Source organism: Zonotrichia leucophrys, chromosome 13 (assembly GCF_028769735.1).
Source record: "Zonotrichia leucophrys gambelii isolate GWCS_2022_RI chromosome 13, RI_Zleu_2.0, whole genome shotgun sequence".
NCBI lineage: Eukaryota > Metazoa > Chordata > Aves > Passeriformes > Passerellidae > Zonotrichia > Zonotrichia leucophrys.
Window position 1 is genome coordinate 14196882 of NC_088183.1, and position 22556 is coordinate 14219437.

The window sequence follows — 22556 nt, forward strand, 5'->3', positions numbered from 1 at the left end:
CCTGATGGGACACAGCACATCCATGTCACTCCTCAAACCTCACCAGTGACCACTGACAGAGCTCATTGCTGATGGCTGCAGAAGGAGCCCCTCCAAGGCAGGACAAGGCAATAAATTATGCAAGACACGAAGCATAGGGAACATCAGAACAGAATTTGAAGTAGATGGAAAAGATTACTTAGGCCTGTGTGGGATACTTCATCTTTCTTGTCATCAGCATTAGGACTTTACCATATAAACAATTAAAGTGCAGGCTTTCAATAATGTTTGAAATACATTTCCAGAAAAGGAGAAAACAATTGGTATTGATGTTGTCTTACTTCCACAAGAAATATGAAAAAAATCTGTGGTTTGTTCAAAAATTAATACTAAAACCAATATATACTGCAGTGGATATCCAGGATACAGGAATTGAGTAAATCAGAAATATGAATAACTTTATTATGGAGGTAGTCAGCTCTGATTAGCTCAGAAAAATGAAAAATTTAAAAAATATTAAATGCCACCAAACATACATCCTCCACTACTACATTGGCTTATGTACTTCTATTTTATAAGTGGAACACACTTAAGAGATATTTCAGCTTTTTATTTATCTGACATTTTACTCAGGGGGAAACAACCTTTACAGTGAGGAAATCTGTTCCCCAGGAGTGATGGTTCAGCTTTTAATAAGTTGTCAGTGACAGATCCCTTGTGGCCAGTTGAGCCCACAACTGCAGACATCCATGAAAACAAACACTTCCTGAAATGCAAGTGGACAAGAGAGCAGAGCAGACATCCACCCTACTTATTGCAGATGTTTTCATTTAAAAAACAGAAAAAAATAAATCAGTGGTGCATTTCCAATCTGTGCAATCAATCTCACATGAAGTCCAAGTCATGGTTTAGCACATTCAACAGATTTAAGATCGTGCTGTGCTGCTTTGTCCACCTGGTGTTTCATTTATTAGCAAGGGACAAGAGAACGGGGATCACACAAACCCAAATGTGTTTAAAAAATACAAGGAGGGGCTGATCACACTACCAAATATGGCCCAGGTTTAAACCCTTCATGGGATGGTTTTGGGGTGAGCAGTGTTTATCAGGTGCCGCAGCCTTTGCAGGGTGTCAGTGTGCACATTCTGCTCCACTGTTCCCCCTGAGGCACAGGGGGCCATCCAGGCTGTTTGGAATAATGCAAACAGCAGCATTCCCATTAACACTCCTGTCCTAAAGCACAGGAACGTCCTGCAGGCTGGGCCAAACCCTCCAGAGGACCACATGAACCAGAGGATCACAGAGTTACAGCACAGTTGGGGTGGGAAGGGACTAAAGCTCTGTCACAGACATCTTTTATGAAAATCCTTTCTTAGGATTTTTTTTTTCTTTTCCTGAGAAGCTGAGAAGATTCAGGAGCAAAATGTAAACAATGATTATCTGCTGCTGTGGGATGCAACAGGTGCATCTGTGATTGGCCCATCTTGGATGTTTATAATTAATGGCCAATCACAGTCCAGTTAGCTTGGACTCTCTGTCCAAGCCACAAACCTTTATTATTCATTCCTTTCTATTCTTAGCTTAGCAAGACTTCTGAGATGAAACTTCTCCTTCTATTTTTTTTTAGTATAGCTTTAATGTAATGTATATAATGAAATAATAAATCAAGCCTTCTGAACATGGAGTCAACATTCTCGTCTCTTCCCTCATCTGAAAACCCCTGTGAACACCATCACAAAGCTATGGCAGGGACACCTTCCACTGTCCCAGGCTGCTCCCAGCCCCATCCAACCTGGCCTTGGGCACTGCCAGGGATCCACGGGCAGCCACAGCTGCTCTGGGAATTTGTGCCAGGGCCTGCCCACCCTCAAAGGGAACAATCTCTTCCAAATATCCAACCTAAACCTGCTCTCTGTTGTTTAAAGCCATTCCCCATTGTCCTATCACTTCATGCCTTTCTAAGACAACCCCTGAAAACTGACACAACCCTAATGCCAAGCATTTACAAAAATAAACTATCAACACTGAAACTGGCTCACTCACTAGCAACATCACTTCTGAGCTGATAGCTCTTAGCATCAGCGCACGTTGCAAAAATCCTAGGAAACCTTCATCTCAAGAAGGTAATTCTGAATAATGACTATTCCTTATGATGTCAAAAGAGACACACAGAAGTTTCAGGGCTGTAAAAACACTTAAACCCCCCAGTACTTTATGGGAATTCCAATAAACTGCCTGAGAGCACCATTATTCAGCACAGCTCCTCGGAAGACACTGGCTCTGTGCAGCATATTCTAGAAAAATGCAGAATTAGCTTTTTATTCCAGAGCCCTTGCTCACCCTCAGCCATCCTGCACAAAACTCTTCTGCAAGGGAAGGGACCCAAGGACAGGACATAGGCAGGGCACAGACCCTGTGCTCAGGATCCTGTGCTCCCACAGACCATCAGGAAGATGCTGATGATGAGCACATAATCTCTCCAATGCAGCAAAAAAAGCAGGAAAAAGCTTCTGCTGATTCACTGGAGGCAGAGAAAAAACTGTGATTAAAAGAATGCAGTTTCTGAATTAAACTTCAGGTTTTCATCTCCATGTTCCTAACAGGCTTCCCTTGACTGAGGCTGCAGAACCTGTGACATTCCTGATGGAACCAGGGTGAGCAGGAAAGGGACAAAACCCCCACAATTCATTTATTAGCAAGGGACAAGAGAAAGGGGATTACATAAACCCAAATATGTTTAAAAAATACAAGTAGGGGCTGATCACACTACCAAATAAGGCCCAGGTTTAAACCCTTCATGGGATGGTCTTGGGGTGAGCAGTGTTTATCAGTGTTATCAGTGTTAATCAGTGTTTATGAGTGTTATCCTCCCTCCACCTTCCTGCCTGCCTAAAGCCAGCCTGCACGCTATTTCAGCTTTCTTGCTTTTTTCTCTTATTGTTACTATAAGACAGAAAAGGGAAGATATTTAGAAAGATCAGGGCAGGTGGATTTTAGAGGTTAGTGATTCCGAATGGAATGGAATGGAATGGAATGGAATGGAATGGAATGGAATAGAATAGAATAGAATAGAATAGAATAGAATGAATGATAGAATGAATGAATAGAATAGGAATGGAATGGAATAGAATAGAATAGAATAGAATAGAATAGAATAGAATAGAATAGAATAGAATAGAATAGAATAGAATAGAATAGAATAGAATGACAGACCAAGGGTTAGTGTACACCTCAGCCTGAGCAGAACCACGAGGGAGCCCCTGTAAGGCTGGGCCACAGCTCTCAAGAGAACAATGAAGCCACCAGTGCCACCCCTCTGTGTCACCCTCTGTGTCACCCGATGTGCTGGCCCTGTGTGTGTGGCTGAGGATGCCAAGAGAGAAGCTCTTCTGCCTCACAAAATGTCCTCTGCCACGACTCTGAGTGCTTGGTTGGTTCTGCCCATCTCACCTTAACCGTGGTGCAGGGAACATGTGTGTGCATTCCAATCAATCATATCCTTTTAATGAGTTAATTGTGAAATATATGCTCCTTGCATTTCTTATAAGGGCTAGAACAGATGGCAAAAGCTCAAGCTAATGTATTCATAAAATTAACTGACGCTGCAGGTGGTGTTTCTCCATAGAAGGTGGTAAGTTGGGAACTTGTTATTTTATTGTTATAATAATGCTGCATGACAATGACATTTCTAGGAAAGCAAATGTGATGGCCACAGAGATCTCTCCTGAATTCATTATGGTCACTATCACAATGAAGACCAATTACAGGAAATAGAAAGGAATACACTGTTGGAATACATTGAGAGCAGGGTGAATTTATGGACAAGGAGCAGGAAAATTATTTACAAATTTATACAGTTGAAGTAATGTGATCTATTTGCCCCCTAAAGAGTGCAAAAGGCTTGTCTCCAATGAGTATTCAAAATAGCTCTTTCCATGACTCTGACCTGTTTAGCCAGCTCTTTGTCAAAACAACCTGAAATCTGTTCCATAACAGAAATGTATCCTTTCCTTAAATTTTCATGTATTCCTATTTAAAATATACTGAGCTTTTAATGCACACCATCAAATATAGACACATATTTTTCAGGTTTTCATCCTCATGTTCCTAACGGGATTTCCCCTGGCTGTGGCTACAGCAGCTGTGACATTCCTGATGGAAACAGAGCAAGCAGGAAAGGGACAAAACCCCCACAATTCCTCACAATAGTATTCCTATTTAAAATATACTGAGCTGTTAATGCACACCATCAAATATATACACATATTGTTCAGCCCATTGGGAGACACTAAAGCAAATACATAACCCAACACATGATAATCAATTCTCCTCTAGGCATTTCTTTGCTTTTATTTGAGGCCAACCCCTGGCTTCAGAAGGCTCAATCCAGATTTTATACCAAAAGAATGGAAAATCTGGCCAATTGTTTATCTTCTTCCTTTAATTTTATTTTACTGCAAACAGCAAGAGAAATACTGAATACTGTACACAAATGTCAAGAAACTACAGCCAGGAATTTCAGAGGGCTCTGGATAATAGCTTCCCTGGAGAACCCAGACTAAAGGAGTTATGTTTTGTAGTGTAACATTTCATTAAGATCTACTGCATATTTATGTATGGCAAATAACTCACAATCACTTGCTTTCTTCTAGTGAAATGGCTACACACAAATCAACCATTATTTCCTTTATTCATTAGTTTATTCATTAGTTTAACTTGACAGGTATGTTTAATTTTTCCTATGGCTGAATGGCAGAAGCTACAAATATACTCTGCAGAGCTGGCTGTGATGGTTAAAAAAAATTACATTGGAACATTTTAATATTTTGTGTAGCTGAATGCAAAATACCTCTCAATGTAAAGAGCAAGTTCAGCTTTTTCCAAAACCTGAATGTGCAATCAAGATGTTTAATTTTTGTAAAAGTTCTGTAGATTGATGCTAATAGTAGATGCATGCAGAAAAAGTAACAGAATCTTCCAGGAAAAGCCATTTAACAAATAAGGAACTGAAACTAATAGGTACAACAATATTTTACAGTACTTACAGAGCTCTGATCCTCCCCACTGCAGAGGTAATTTAACCACTAGGAAAATAAATGTGCACTGACTTGCAGAGGTGTTAAACGTTACATATGTGCTGATGTATTTCTGTATTTTTAAAAACATAAATCTAAACGCTTCATTTCTCCCTCCACAAGAACCTTTAGGGCTATCAAGGAGGATATTACCCAAAATGTGCTAAGTGGCCCCAGGATGCAGGGAGAGCCTCTTGCAGGTGCAAGATAGGAGCTGTGTTATCTCAGGTGAGGCTGAGGAGTGTTCGGACAGAAATGCAATGAGCCTGTATTATCATGACACATGAACCTGTTAACTTCTTTTTTATTTTTCCCTAAATCCCACTGCTACAGAATCTTACAGCCAAAGCCTGTGAGAGAGAATAGGCTGAATATGGATGGAAGTGAATTCCAGTGAATGAAGAACAAGAAACTGCAGGAACCCCTGATGGATAAAGCAGTGCCTGTGTGGTTCTGTGTGGCTCTAGCTCTGAGTGATGCTCACACAGGGTGGCTCCCCCTCTGCCCTGCATCCACACTGCACATGGATTCCTGTTTTCCTTTCCTTGGCTGGGAGATGTTTGTAGACTCATTGAAAGGTCTGGGTTGGAAAGCACCATAAGGACTGTCTCGTTCCATGCCTGGGATATCTTCCACCATCCCAGGCTGCTCCAAGCCCCATCCAGCCTGGCCTGGAACACCTCCAGGGATCCAGGGGCAGCCACAGCTGCTCTGGCACCTGTGCCAGGGCCTGCCCACCCTCACAGGGAGGAATTTCTGCCTAACATCAAGCTCTGTATATCCCTGCACTGGGATCCTGGCTGCCCTCAGTGAGGTGGGCTGAGCATCTGCAGGAATGGCTCAGCAGAGGAACACTCACTCCCCTGCATGCCAAGATGAGATAGGAGCAGGGGAAACGTGCAGAAACCCAAGAAGCAGCTCTATATATTTTATGATGGAAGGCCATGGCTGACAGCACTGAGTTAGCCCAAAGCTCAATGAGACCCAAACCCATAGACTTTAATTCTTGAAATAAATGTGCTTACTTGGGGCTAGATTCCTGCAAGAAACATTTCCTGTTCTCTGAGTAATAAGTACCAGAAATTGAATACAGGTGTGCTCTGCAGGCTGGCCCTCTCTTGCCCTCTCCTGTTCAGCTCTTAGGGCCACTGAGCAGAGTTCATGCACATTCTCCAAAATGTGTTCAAAGTGTCAGTTTATGCCAAATTCCCAAATAAACTCACTACTGGTAATGGGCATTATGTGCTCATGAAACTTTCTAAAAGCTGTATAATTATTTCTACATTTCAGTTAGAAATATACTCACTAATTTATTTGTGAGCACATTCTTTGATTTTTGTACTCAAACAGCAGAAAACACTTCATATGAAAATAATTCACACAAGGAAACTTCCCCCACTTAGGAGTTTGAGAAACTCCAGCCTCTGCTTTGGCTTTGTCTGGTGAAAAACACTGGCCTCCCTGACATTTAAAATTCTTTAGCACAGCCCTAATCCAAGCCCATTTTCCTGGGCTCGCTCTTCTGCTAAGAGAATGATAAAAGATAGAAAGCTTTTAGCGTTTAAAAAGAAAGACAGTGAAAAACATCTTGGAACAATGCTTTTTATAACTTTTTTTACCCTCTATCATTTAAAATTTTTTTTTTAATATTTTTTCCCCTGCATCAAGCCAGCTCTGCAGCCCTGGTGCTTGGGGGACATCACCAAAGACTCTCCTTGCTTCACACATGCAGCAGCACCTTCCCCTTTGGAAGAAGATTTTTTAACTCCATTTTGCTGCAGCTGGACACAACCTGTGCCTCTGTGTCCCTCCCTGCCATGGCCATGCTGGGACAGGGTAATTCTCACACTGTAATTCATACTGAGCCCTCAGGCTGCCTGTTTCAGAGCTGGAGTCCAAAAGGAATTCATGCCCTGCCTGAGTCCATTGCATCAAGTCTGCATTTTGTCCTGAGGGAAGCTTTCCCAGCTGCTGTTAAACAACATTAATCTGGAGACTTTCCTCTGGTCTAGCACTTGCTATGTCTCTATTATGGTATCTCCAGAGTTGTTATTTTTGCCATAATATTGGGACACTTTTGGAAGAACCTGGAAGAATCTGAGGCCATGTTAAAGGTCAAGCCATGAAAATAGAGACCATTCCATGCCAGCCTTTCACTATATAAATTCTAAATATAAATTGGAAAGGGCTGGGGAGTATGTGACACTTTGTAGCTTTATTTCTTGTGCCCCAAAGCCTCCAAGCTCCCTCACAAACATGCTTTATAAAGTGGAAGAACAGTGAGACAGCGCAATAAATCTGCAAAGTGATAACCACAGAAACAGCCCACCCTGCTGCTGTGCCATCAGCACCTTTGTGTCACAGTCACCAGACAGGTGCTGGCACCCCAAGGGACACTGAACACCCTGCTCACTGCCATGGTCACTGCTGGCACCCAGAGGGGACAGACCTGGCTGCCAAACACAGGCTGACAATGGGAACCAGCATCTTTGAGCTCACTGCTGAAAGAGCTTTAACTATTGACTTGGTTCAGCTTGCATCACATCTTTACAGCTACTGCTGGAAAAAAATTTAATGTATTTCCAGCCCAAGTTGGCTCAAGACTGTGCCATGTTTTTCCCAGCAAGTCACAATCCACTTGTCTGTGTCTGGAAGCACCAGTCCCATGGACCCCCCTGGGCACAGGATTTGTGCATTTCCTGTCAAGAAAGAATGTCTAGATGTGAGTGAACAGTCTGCTTCCCCTGCTATTTATCTAAATAATCAGTATTTGTGGCTCACAACAGCAATCTGTTAGAGCACCAAGCTTTGTGCTCCTGCTGAGCTGGAGGCTGGACTGGATGAGCACTCCAAACCAGAATTATTTTATGACTCTGTGATAACTTCAGTGCTCACAGAAGTCAGAAACTGGAGCTACAGGGAAGTACTTCTGATATTGTGTCTTTTACAGCAAAACAATCAATACTGCCTGACTTGACAGATACAAGATTTTGTTAAAGCTTGAAATCCCAACATTTATACAGGTCCTGTAAACACTGCAGCCCCTTGGTACCAGCCCATGGAGAGGAGAAACCCTGGATCCTTCTGCACTGAGAGTGGGTGCATAAATCAAAACACCTGTTCTGCTTGTGCCAACTTGTCAGAGGTGACCTAAACTCTCAATGCAAACTCTGTTATTTGAAATTAAGTCAGACAACAGTGAATTACAGCTGGCAAAGTTGATTTTCTGAAACAAAATACCATCTATTGTTCTTATAGATCACACAATGCAAGTAAAACTCATGAGAACAGGATTAAAGGGATGGATCCCATCAGGATCATGGGGTCCAACTCCTGGCCCTTCTCAGGATGCCCCAGGGATCACATCACATGCCTGAGAGCATTTCATTGGGGCAAGATCTGAAAACAGAACTATGTTGCAAGACTGTTTGTAGAAGAGGTTTTCTTTTCAGATCTCCTTTAGCTGTTCCTTCCACTCAATTTTAAGACATCCACACCATTTATGCAGTGCTTCCAATATTTAACACAGTGGGGATCAGTTTTCAGCTCCTGCTGTGGTAACAAGTGCTAACCCTAATGAAATGCTCTGAAAAGCTTCTGAGGGTGGCTGTCCCAGGGAATCCTGAGCCTGCTGAGCCTGGGGCTGTTGTTTCCTTGCTCAGCTCACCCCGTGCTAATTCCAGCAAAGCCAAGGGTGGGTTACAGTGTGGGAGTGCACAAAAAGGGGTTTCTGTTACATAACCTGTGAGAGCCTGCAGTAGCTCTGGAAATTCAGAGCTCAAAATCTTTACACATATTTCAGGCTACCTTACAGCAAAAGGCTAGGACAGACTGGCTTCATTAGCACAAAAACCACAGCCCCGTTTTCCCTCTTAAAAGGCTTTTATAAATGATTTTAATTTTAAATACAAGCTGTCAAAGCCTGTGCAGTTAACTGCTCCCATTACATTTTTCATTTTCTGATATTTGTGCTCAACCACCATGCCTGAGTGCCACAGTTTGTCATTTATTTCTGACAGAAGTGATGGGACAGAAAACTTAAACTAAGCAAAACATTTCAATTCCATCCCCAGACTTGAGCAGTAATTTTCCCATGCACATCTTGCTCTAGGGCAGTCCTGCAGGAAGGGGTGAAGCCTTTGAGTCTGTTCTTTTTCCTCAGCTCAAAACCTCCCCAGGTGTGTTCACAGGCATGAGGACCAAAGCAGCCCTGACAAAAACCTGCAGGGTCCCTTTGGTGCTGCACAGAGCTGGACTCAAGGTACCCAAACTGAGAGTAACAGCCAGATATAACAAGAGGAGAAAGGTTTTCAGCACAAATATTAATGAAGTTGTCACTTACAAGTTCTTCACATCAATGATTCCTCGAAAGGCCTTTCTAGGGATTCCTTTGATCTGGTTTTCGCTCAGGTCTCTGAATAAGAGAACAGAAAAAAAAATACATTGTGTTAACAAAGAGAACACATTTCTCAAATCTGCATCAGCTAATGGAACATCCACGTGCTTGGAAAAGGAGATGTTGCTGGATTTGTTACACCACACAGTGTTTTCAATTTTCTCTCCTCCAGAGGTCTGTGGAATGAGCTGAAATGACTCTCCAACCAAAACCCCCAGAATTCCTGATACAAATGACAGAACTTCGAGCAAACATCACTCAAATGTGATGGTGATGCTGGCACAATGCCATGGTTCATTGTCAGAGTACCTGCAGCCAAATCTCATGCCCTGGAATCACAACCCCATAGCGTAAATGTAATTTTCTCAGCATGCTTCTATTTGTTTACAGACTGCAAAAATACTTGGCTACCCCTGCTCAGATTACAACTTCTTATTTGAAGTTAATATTCAGGAAAAACATGACAATCATTCTCTTGTGAGCCTTTTAAATTTATACGGAAAAGATCTTAATCTATTGCATTAAAATTCCACTGCATTATGTATCAATGGGAAAAACTGAATTTGTAACCTTGTTTAAAAACCACCAACAAAAAACTAAACAACCAACAGCAATTCAAAAAGTCTTTCTAGTACTTAAAGCACGTTAAAAATGGTTAGATCTGCATTGTGAGTGCAGGTAACATTTTCCTGATTCCCAGCCTGCATTTGAGAGCTTTTCCCCTTGATGAACTATAAATAGTTCCAGGTTCACAGCCCTCCAGCAGTGCAGTGGAGGTGGAAGGAGAGCACCAGGAATGGGTGGGAAATGGACATGAAAGCAGAAAGCTGGGATGTTTTCATGCTGAGGAAAAGCAGCATTTACCCTGATTTTCCTGTGGGTGCCCCATCAGCACAGAGAAGGGGGAGAGGTTTCAGTCTGGTTTAAAGGACAAAGGGTGGGGAAGACAAGAAGGGAGGAAGAAAAAAGGAAGGCAGAGAAATGGGAAAGAAAAATATAAGAAAGAAGCAAATGGAGGAAAGGGAAGGCTCAGTGATGACAAAGGGACAAATAAAAGTGATCCTGCAGAACTGCACAGGGCATTGTTTGGGCGAGAGCATCCCCAGGGCTCTGCCCCATTTTCAGACAGAAACTCTGGCTCTGTGATGATGATTAGGAGGGGCTGGCAGCCCTCTGTACTCACCCCAGCCACCCTCTTCTGTAAGTACATTTACTGTTCAGCAAGCTCCTTTCTAGCCTCCACCAAATTGGTTTTATCAAATGAGGGGCCAGAAATCAGAGCCTGTCACAAAAGCCCACATTGACACTGCAGGTCAAGACGTGTCACACGGGCCTTTCTTCTGCTTTCCATCAGGCAGATAAGGAAAAAAGGGGACTATGTCCTTGTCACGAGACTAATTCAATTTCTACCAGTCATGCAGTCTACACCAAATTCTCAAAGTAGCCACAATTGTCCATTCAGAGGAGCGCAAACAAAAATGTGCTGCTGGGTACAAGTCTCTTTTTCAAGTCAGATTAAAATTCTTTGAGACCTTCACAATTTGTTTAACACTGATCCACACTCTGACCCTGCCTTCACCTTCCCTTTATTTCACCAGCAACAAAATATTAGTTCTTTAAAGACAGGCCTTCAACCCAGACAAATGATCAGGGAGCTGGGACAGAGAAGAGACAAAGTACCGGGTATTTCAGACCCAGAAGGAGGAAGTTTTAAGCTGTCACTTTGGTGTGACACTGAGGCACAGCAGAGCTGTGGCAAAAGTGTGACAAAATGGCTTAGCAAGGCAAAAATTAGTTAAGATCTGAAAGGAAGACACAGGCAAAGCAGAACAAAAAGGGCTTGGAAAAGTGGAATTGTGTGGTCAAATAAAACCACACTTAATCCACCATCTCAAGTTGCATTTGTCTGGTATTTTATTGTGCATTTCCAGTCATGTGTAAAAGTAAATCAGGTTTTCAAGTGATATTTCATAGCATTGTTGTGTTCTGCAAGGGCTAATTTATATATTTGATCTCTGCTTTGTCTTTATGCTCAACTTTTAACCTGCAGCCAGGCAAAACCAGGGCACTGCCGGAAGTTCATCTGTTTTCTATGAAAACCTTCTTGTAAAGTGTATTATTTTTATTCTCTATAAGGCTCTCTTTTCCAGCTAACAAACCTGCCTCTTTCAATCTCCTGGATCATGGACTGATTCCATAAATCTGAGCCTGAGTGGCATTAGTGAGACAGCATGGAGGAAAAGTCACCAATGTTTCTTTTTCTGCCTTCTCACAATTATAACCACCCTATTCTGAGATGGTCAAGAGGAGTGTTTCTCTCTGCTTCCTGACATTTTGCCAGAGTTTTGTTAAGCATTTTTCATAAGCAAGCAAACCTCAACCAGGCTCAGCCCGTGCACTTCACAAAATTCGCTCTGTGGTAGAAAAAGGCTTTAACAAGAAACTTGTCTGCTGAGTTTATTCTAAAGTTCCAGCTTTTTATTCCGTGCTTCTCATGGCAGACATGATGGGAAGCTTACAGCAATGGTGTGCAAAATAAATATTAGTTATTAATAGTAACTGCTGAAGAGCAGATAAATCAATGTGAGGCCAAAACAAAAACCTGAAAAGCAGATGGAAAAATATGGCGGTATTCAAGAAAAATAAACAGTAAACCTAAAAAAAAAAAAAAAAAAGAAAAAAGAAAAAAGAAAAAAAAGGTGATGATTACTAATAGATTTCCTACTTAGACAGAAGCTTCAAGCCCCCTATTTCTGTAATGGAAGAGAAGTCCAGTGCCTGGGGGGATCATGATGTATCCTAAAGGGGAAATCTGAAAAATTCCAGACTTAGGGAATAATAAACTTCCCAAAACCCCAAAAGAGGCAGTGTTAGAGAGCTGAAATCACTTGACCTGAGGACAAACCATAATGTGCCAGTCCATCATCAGCACCCTCCTTGCAAGGATCCCTCCTGTGCTGGGAGAAAGCACCAACAGAACCAGAACGTGTTCATCTGCATCCTGGTCAAACAGATGAGCTGAGCTAAGGAAACATTTCCAGACTGAATGGTCCTTGTTTTGATATCAGTTGTTTTGATAAATGCAGCAGGTTCTGTGCAGTTTGACCTGGCACACAGCTTTGCAGCAGGGCACAGAGCACACCCAGCCTGCAGCCAGCCCCAGCTTGGTGCACTGCAGCAGAACCCAGAGAAACTCAGGGGAGAACAGCAGAACAAATTTTAAATACTAAAATATTAAAATTGATTGAGATTGTGAAATAAGTATATTACTTAGTCCTCTGTGCATTAAAAATAATTTTTCCAACTCATCCAACAGCTTCCACAGCAAAAAAAAACCCTGAGGAAACAGCATCCTCATTTCTGAGCTGGGGGAATGGAGCCACAGAGATGTAAAAGAGTTTGGGCTGGCATTTTACACAGGGGAGAGAGGCAGGAGCTGACAGACCCAGCAGCTGTGGCTCACAGCTCATGTTAGCCCAGCCCAGACTCCTGCAAGAGTTGGCACAAGCCAATACCTTTCTTAGATTTTATTTTAATTTAGCTAAAATGCCTTGGACACAGATGAACTCCCTCTGCAAGTCTAATATTGTTTTCTTGATCTTCCAATGTGAATTGTAAGTGCTTCACTGATAAAAGGATTGGAAAGGGAAAAAAAAACCCATCCAAAAGTGCTGACGTTTCCTAAGTGCCTCTGCAGTCTTTGCTGTAGTGCTGGTTTCAGCTTCTGCTCTAAAGCTGCCTATTGCATCCTGAGTGGGAATTCAGCTATCTAACAGAGCAACAGAATACATTAAGACATTTTTATTATTATTATTTTGCCGGTAAGGGAACATAAATCACTAAATTGGAACACAGACCCTACGAACATCCACAGAATGAATCTTCATTTGGACTACAGATCTAAAACATTAAAACAACTACTTAAATACAACTTGCAAAATTAAAAAGGTACTGGAAATAACACATATTATATGAAAATCAAAAATTCAGCAGTGATGGCATTATGCTTAGCTTTTCTTCCTTTTCAAACAAAGAAAAAACCAAACTCACACTTTGAGGATTTACCAGTTATTTTCCCAATCTTTTTAACACACATTTGCAAATTTAAAATCACTTTTTTTTTTACATCTGCCCGAAAAACAGCTTGATTAAGAAGTATTTAATGTGGTTGAACACTAATCTTTAATTATTTCCCGCACTCAAATGGGCTGGAGGATCACCATGCAATGCTATCCAATAAAGAACTCAGCTTGCCTTTAATGTCTAAAGAGTTTAATGCAAAGACTTAGAGAACAAGTCACGCAGAGCAAATTCTGCACAGCCAAACCTGTATCTTCCCCAGCATTTTACTGGATGTTGATTCCAGAGTAAAACTGCAAACTCACAGAATTAATTATTAACACATGGAACCAATGGTTTACTTAAAATGAAGGGAAAATCCAGCCTAACAAACCTGATTCCTTTCTTCAGGAGCATTTCAGTTTATCCACAATTCAATTGCATCTTGGAATAAGTCAGGGGAGCTCACACACAGCTCTCTGAAGCAGCTGGTACAAAACCATAAGACAAACATTGGTTCCTTTGACTGGATATGGGACTTGAGCGCAAAATGAAAATGTTTCCTATCCTCTCTTCTTGCCAGAATAATACTGGAAAGTTACTATTGTTCACCTGCTCTGCAAAACAGGACTAATAAAAGACACTACTCCTGATTTTAAGAAAGGGCCAGCTGCCACCAATGCCAAGAATTTAGCACTGTGCCCAACAGCTCTGCTCTGGCTACAGAACATGCAGCTGAGGGAAATGAGAATTAATTCATCCCTCTTGGTAGCTTGTTTACATTCTTTTACAAATTAGGATTCCTTGGTTTAAAACATTTCAGTCCAATGCACTGATTAAAATTAAATATAATAAAACCTTCCTGAGGTTTTTGTGCACTTTTAAAGTTTAATGACTACTCTTCAATCTAATTTTTCTTTACAACTGGACTAAAACTAAACTGAACTGCTCCACTAAAGGTCACATATTTAACACAATCTGGTCACTGCAATTTGTCTCATTAGAATTAGTTTTAATTTGTACAACATGTTACACATAAACTCTATCCTGCAATGTTTTACTGAATTAAGTAGAACAATTAAGGAGTTAAAGAATAACAGATGGGGAAAATTAGAGAGTATAATCCAAAGATAATAGGTATCTCTAAGTAATGTGTAATAAAAGATAAGCAAGTCAATAAAGTGAGGAATTATACAAGTCAGCTTTGTCATAGAACAAAACTTGAGGGAAGAGAACTCCTACACCCAGAGAAGAGACAGGGCAAGGGGACCAATGCTATCTACAGGAAGAGTCTGCAAGAGAAAATGAGGGAGAAAGACCAAGAAAATCCATAGGGGGAAAAAGGAGTTTAATTCTAGCTGTAAAAATTCCAGCACAGAATATTATGCATTTCATTTACAGCAAGGAACAAAAGGATTTTTCCTGCTCTGTCAAAATTATATGGTAGCTTTTAAATTTTTTTAAATTAAAACTAATATTTAGCATTTTCAACAACTAAATATTATTTTTACCTAGGAGATAGTGTCCTAGTATTTCCAAAACTGTTCAGAATTAGTTTTTCCTGTTCTACAGTCAGATTAAAAAATAACTGATTTAACAGTTAAGGACAATTCAGAAACTTTGAGTCTCTTAAATATGGAAGTTAAACTCAAGATATTTATCATCTTCCAGGTGGGAAATGCATTGCCCAAACCAGGTCCCTCCACCAGTAATTAGAACAAGCTGTGGCAGGTCTGACACTCATCAGCACCTGTGCCCTGAGTGCAGCAATGGCTTCTCCCTCTCAGCAGGGCCAGTGTAAAAATGGTATTTACTGTAAAGCAGCACTTGTAGCTCTGTGTCTGATGGGAAAATGGAAAAGTGTTGTTGCTGATGGGCTACAAGGCAAGAGCTTAACAACAGCAGTGTTGTAAAGCATTACTCTGCGGAAACTTGGCATCACTGATGATTTTCTAAAAGGAAAAAAATCCCTTCCTCCTACCAGTGCACGAAAAGTAAAGAGGGTGAGAAGGATCTGAGCTCTGCAAGCAGAGCAGGTCCTGCAGCTGCTGTGCACCCTGAACAAGGTGACTGTGTTTCACTAAACACAATGCAGCTGCCTCTCAGCTCTGCCCTGGGAGGCTGCAGGGGAAACACAGGTTTGGCTTTGTCTTGTTTGTTTTGAGGAGGGAGTTTAGCTCCAAAATTCCAATTAAAGCAGCGCTCGGTGCCTTCACACAGTCACGCACTGCTGCACGAGCACTGTGCTAAGCCTGCACAAGATAAACACCGCGGTTTCTCTGGCGATCCAGTGGCACTGTGAAGTGAGAGATGTTCATTCTGTACTTCTGGGTCTCAGCACTTGCCCACAGCCCCAAAACCCCAGGCACAAACACCTTCATTGTGGGAGCAGGACACTGAGCAGAGCCAGAGCCTCAGGATTTGGGAGAGGTGCTCACTAAGGAGTCAGGGGAAAAAGATCTCAGCAGAAGGTGATTATTTTATCATCATCTTCCACCTTCTCCAAGGACAATTTAAAAACCATTTGTTAAAAAAGGTCCTTCAAGGGATCCCGAGCTGTGTGGAGTTGTGAGGTTTCATGACTTCTGTCCTGACACAACCACAGGGATCACACAGCACATGCTGAAGTCTTTTTAAATGTTTACAAGAACAGAGAATACTCATTTGTGATTACTTAATTCTTCAGTAGAGGTTTTTAAAATTATTGGTTGCTTAAAAAAACAACAAAAAAACCCCCAAACAACCAAACCCCACCTTGTTTCACTGAGACACAGTTCAACATTTGTCTGTTGATGCACCCAACAAATCAAAAAAAATCTATTAGAATATCTCTGAGAAGATGAGTAAATATTTTTATATAATTTTAAATAAACTGTAAAACAAATCAACATTTTTATATAATTTAAAATATTTTATATAATTTAAAATAAATAGTTTTTAAAATATTTTAAATTATATTTTTATATCATTTAAAATAATTTTTTTAATATCATTTTAAATGAACTCTAAAACTAATCAATGCCAATGTCCAATCAAAGGCAACATTTATCTTTATGACTTTTATAGTTCCCCCTCCTCCTGCCATTTCCAAAAAGCTCAGCAAATAGTGATCAGACAGCATTTAGGAGACTCTTATTTTAAAACCACCCATCTTGAGACTGATGGTGAGCTCTCATTTTAGGAAGCAGCATCTGTTTTGTCTTATGGAACATACACACAAAAGTAAAATCTTTCCTCACAGTATTTACACTCAGTTTTGGGTATGCCAGGGAGTAGGGCCTGGAAAGTAACAGCCAGGGGACTCAGAGGAAACTCCTGAGGAGAAGCAGCCCACTGGAAATAGGATAGGGTCCTGACTAATAAATGACAAGAAGATGTCTTTGTTAGCAGGGTTTTAGTGCTTTAGAAAATGTATCAATATAATTAATATAATTATTTTAAGCTAATTTTAAAAAGCACTGGCTTTATACTGCTGACCTGTTTGGGGGTTTATACTTTTGTCCATTGAACCATATAGGAAAGAAATCCTATGGGTTTGCAAATTCTAAACATCGGTAGGCAACATCCCCCTCCTCTGATCTCCCCACAGAGACAGGAGCCTGCACAGCCCTGCCTGACCACTAAAAAATATATATATTTGCAGTTTATTGGTCATGTATTTTTTAATTATGATGATTTTTTATTTTAGAAGATAAACATGTGAAATCATAAAGAATAAAACATGCACTGTGTTTGGATAACTGATCAGCATCTGGAACAAGACTCTCTTTTGGCTGATCTGTCTTAACCTTGTTAATGATGAATTTTTTATACTAAAGATTTTTTTTGCAATTTATTAATATATTAAAAGAAAAAATCCCCTGCCAGTTAATATTTTTGTGTACCTAAGCATCACATTGTACAATGAAAACAATAATCACAGTAGCATTTATTTAATTCAGGCTGTGATCCTGTACTTTAGCTAAGAAAATAAGATTTTTCCTAGGATTAAGTAGCAATTACATGTGTAAAGATCTAGGATTTATTTTTTTACGAAGTTCTCCTGAAAAAGGCCAATTATATAATTTGTTTGTATGATCACTGCAGACATTCCTGTGGCTATATAAAAAGTAATAAAAATTATAGAGAATCTGTGGATAGTAAAACCAACTTGAATTTCCATCCATTCCAGTGAGTTGCAAAGTATTTGAATGCAGTGCAGTGAGAAAAACAACATTGTTTATAGCTCAGGCCCAGTTATCAGAGGGCCTTTATTCTGTTCTGTGCTAAAAAGTGCACCTGTGCAAGAGGGGCACACTGGTACTGGAGCTGTAAACAAAGTTTTAAAAATAAATTATAATATTGGACCAGCAATATCTATCCTGCTGATACTCAGCAGACTGCAGGAACAGGTACTGACGCCCAAGACAAAGGACAGAGGAGTTTCATGCACCTTTTCTCTTTTTTCTGATATTTTAGCTTCTCTTTTTCTCCCACATCTTCACCTTTATGTATCTTCCCTGCTATGGATGGTTTAGCCCTGAGAGTCCCAGTGAAACACTGCAGATGTAAGATCCACTTCAGGCTGGTTTGTAGCCATAATTCATTTTTTTCTGTGTGGATGTGACATCCAGATTTATTAGACCAAGATGTAATACCACAAAGTGGTTCTCTGGAGTGGGGATATTCATTTATGTGTTGAGGTAACAGCAGCTCCCTGGTTTTTGGGAGGATGCACAAACCCAGCAGCTCTTCAGGTCACCCTGACCATTACAGCTGCATCACACCACACCCTTACAAACCTCATCCTCCTGCCTTATCCACACCAAAAAAAGGTTCACTGGAACATAACCAATAATTTCTTCTTTTCAATGATTATTCACGTAGGTAATGCACCTTCAGAATCCACTCCATGCACAGGAAGTTTATCATTCAATAATGCCATGCTTTAGAAAAAGGCATGTAAATGGAATGTAGGTGCTTGAAGTAGAGAAAATAAAACTCAAGTATACCAGTAGAACAAACATGCTAACGTGACACAAACCTAAACCAAAATTAGCTTTTAGCTAAAGTGCACATAAAGTGGTGAATTCTTCCAAAAGAGAAGTTAAACTCACAATCATTCTGCTCAGCTTACTGAGGGTTTTGAGTGTTTCAGTAAATCAACTACCAAAGAACTAAACCTTTACTGAAAACAGGTAAAATCAGGACAATTCACGAGAATTACCAGTGTTCCCAGGACTTCATTGCCACTTTCAAACCACTCTGGCCTGAACAAGTTACAAGCTGAATTACTTTCCTTGAATCCACTCAAACGCTGCAAAACAAAATCCTCCACATTCTACTTTGAAAACAGACTCATTTTTTAATCCTCAAACACCCAAAAATACTCATAGGGAGACCTGGGTGTGTGGGAATGGTTTGGAGCACCTCTCCAAGGTGTTTGTGGTGTTTTTGAGCTTTATTCCCCAAGCTGAGGAGGGAACAAGGGCACTCCTGATTCATCAGCAGCTGCCTCCTCACAGAGACCACACGAGTTCATCTGCATAAAGCCACTTCCAGAAATGAACTTGGCTCTCCCCTGACTCCCTGTCAAGCACTGCTGAATTCCAGATTGACAATGTCAGCACACAGAATTGAATTAAATGTAAAAGAGCTGAAGAGGGAGGAGTGGCTCCTGCACAACAGACCCCAGTGTGTCCACGCTTTGCTGTTTCATTGTTGAGGCACTCTCAAATCAAAGAACATCAAATTCCAGCATGATTTGATTTCATCACTGCTGGGAATGATGATGGCTTTCTCCAAAGTCCAACACAGTTATGTGAGGAGAAAATATGCCTGATGGTAAAACTTGACTTATTACCCCAAAAGTTTTTTCAATTTATGACACCTCCTTAGCAAGCTTTTGAAAAAAACAATTAGCTAAAAGGGTGTCATGGGTCATATGAAAAAACAGTCTTATCTTATCAGAAAAGGAAATTCAACTTCATTATAAGACTTGGAAAGTTTACATCCTGATATTATTCACATCATTACTTCCAGATGTCATGTGGAAAACCAACAATCAAGAGACAGAAACTAAGAGTCGGTCAAAAAATACACAAGAATATCTTCATCCCAGCTCCATACACAAAGGTTTTTGTTTGGTTCCAGAAAGGAATTCATAATGGAACCTGTTTTTATCCCAGCTCAGATGCAATCACTCCTCCTTTCTTTGAACATTAAATTTGTGGACAGACAACTTTAAATACCAGGGAACTGTGGCTAACACAGAAAGTGGTTTTCTTGCTAAACTTATCCCACTCTGTTAAGTTTATACAATTATGATATAGATTATATACAACTATAACACATATGGTTCCAATGCTCTTTCTAGCTTGCACTCTTTGTTCAGTCTTTCTGAATCATAGAATGATGTAAAGGAAAAAATGGAAAAAACAAACACTAAATGTTAGAGCTGGGATGCATTACCAACAATTTACCAAGGACAATAACAGTACAGAAGTAGTTTTACATATATTAAATGTTTTCAACTGTCAGCTGTAACCTACATGTGCTTTGATTAGCAATATTAAAGAAGAGCCTACATTTATTTCTTCATGGATGAAGAGTATTTGGAAGTATTAGACACACCATACATTTGTCTTCTTCAGAAGGTTCTACATAATTAGAAATATAGGATCTAAACCAAGTATTTTCAGTAAATGCTGAACTGGAAGACAATTCACTCCAAGACAAATGAGATTATTCCTTCAGCGTGTCCTTAGTGTCGGGTAATTAGAAGCATTTTAACCAGGCCAAAATCCCAACTCACAAGACAATGTCTATGTTCTCTCCCTACAATAGCCCAGAAGTATTACTAGTGACTATTTTATTAAATTCTGTACATTATTCCATAAGCTACCTCCCTGTGGGTTTACATTCTGATTTTGTCACTTCCATGGCAGTGTCTGTCTTACAGAAGTCAGTGAATAATCCTCTCACTGAGATTTCTGACCTCTGGTTATAGTCAGGGGATGCTCAGCAAGGACCAGAGCCCAGCCCACACATGGGAGATTTTAAAGAGGAGAGAAGGCCCAAATGAGCATGTTCTAATTCCCTCAGCTGTAATTCAGCTCCTTTAAACCCCAAAAGGAGGGAGCCCCGTGCCCTTGGGTAAAGAAGGAATGCAGGAACTGAAGGCTCTAGCACACAACCTGCCTCTGGACCAGAAATATCCGTGTTTTCAGCAATGTCATGGTGCCCCTGGTTAAAGGGATGGAAGCAAATTTACACAGAACAAGTTCTAAACTGACTGAACAAATTATTAATAATGAATTAATGTTTCCATGTCCTTTCAAGCATCTTTGGTTATTGAAGTGAGGCATTCATTAAAGCCGCAGGATTAAAAAGCACATTTTTCACTTTATTGTACTGAAACTTTATAATGTAGATGAAAAGTAGGATGAAGTGGAAGCTGTGGATTGCAACAGCACCTGAGGGAACTTACTTCCTTCAAAGGCCATCTGCATGTCATAGAAATACACCAGTGCCACAGGGACAGCAGGGTTTGCTTATCAGGGCACGATGGTGACGTGAATCTGGGACTGGTGACTGCATCTCCAACAGGAGTGGGATCCCACAGTGGCCAAAGGTCACCCACTCATGTAGAAATCTCTCTCCCAGCTCTGTCTGTGGGGACAGAGTGTTGTATTTGATTCCAATAACAGAGCCCATGGGGATGGGAAAGGCTGAAGGACAGCTGTGCTTTGGGCTGAAACGTGCAATGCACCAGAACCAGACACGCTCATGAATGGCCAAGACATTTTAAAGGCAGTGTTTAAAATGTCCTTGTAGGGCTCCTATGACTCTTCACCATCACTGAAAAACCCTGACATGGCAAGTGTGTCACACGTGCCCCTTCTCTGGCACCACTGTAACAACTGGGAGAACACCCATTTTATTGTGTTCAGTCCTAATCCAGAACAAAGGATTCCCAATGTGACTGCAGGAATGAAGTCACAGAAGCCAAACTGACCCAAGGCTTTTTGCTTGTTGTATTTTCTCTACCTTGATAAACAAATCCTGCCCAGGCTGCTTAGCAGATCCCTGCCCTGGGGCTTTCTGTGCATCCGAGACTCCAACACTGCAAGCATCTTCGCTAAGGTAGCATAAGATTTCAGAGCACATAGTTAATGTTCAAATGGCAGAGTATATTGATTTGCTGCCCATCCCCTAGTATCTTAAGTTTACCCAGAAGACTATTTTATTTAATTAACTTGGTGCTTTATTAATATAAATATTCCACTATTGATCATAAGAGAAGCTGACGCATGTTTGAGTCAGACATACATCAGATCCATTTAATGGAGCTCCACTTAGAAAAGTAGTTGGCTCTAAATCAAGGTAAATGGCAGCAAGTGCTCCTTTGGGATGACAGGGCTTAGCTGAATCTATAACATTTTTACGGAGCTAGTTTTCTTAAAAGCAGAAAACGTATGGAAATTAGAAATGAAAATGGTCTCTCCTTGCACGTATCAATTAAGCATGTCAATACCTTAATTAAATTGCTCAACTTAATGAGATTTATACCAATGAATATGTTTTATAGTTATAATAGCTTTTTTGGCTACTGTTCAAGATGTCAAATAAATTGTGAAAAGAGGATTAAAAAAAGTAGTAATTGACATTCTGAACTGAAGCCAGTATTTTTTCTCCTCATTTTTTCCCTTCATTCATGTGATTTTGGAGAATGTATAAATAAAGTAATGAACCCTGTAATAGCTTTGCTTTTAAAAATGCCTTTCTTTTCCAGTTCTAATCCTTCTTATCAAGTTCTCTAAGTAGCACACCATTTGAATTAAGAAGCACTTCAGCCTAAATGATTATAGGGTTTTTCCCCTTTGAGGCTCACTACCATGCCTTTCCTCCAAGCAAAAACAAAGAAAAACTTTTCTCTGCAGACATGCAGTTACTACAAAGACTTCTTGTCAGACTAGGGCAGCATAAATGCCTGGAAGCACAAGGATCTTACACCACAAGCAATGGGGACTTCTACTCCCATCCTGGACTGCTTCCAATCTTGTATC

At 40.5% G+C, this 22556-nt stretch overlaps 1 protein-coding gene across 2 annotated transcripts in view; it reads right to left on the reverse strand.

Moving 5' to 3' along the window:
* The window catches only part of SLIT3 (slit guidance ligand 3), a 482576-nt gene that overhangs the window by 232119 nt on the left and 227901 nt on the right, over positions 1 to 22556 (reverse strand). For both annotated transcript variants that reach the window (XM_064724717.1, XM_064724718.1), the window contains one exon: positions 9397 to 9468. In XM_064724717.1, the coding sequence (XP_064580787.1) occupies positions 9397 to 9468 (72 nt within the window). The remainder of the gene's footprint in view (positions 1 to 9396; positions 9469 to 22556) is intronic.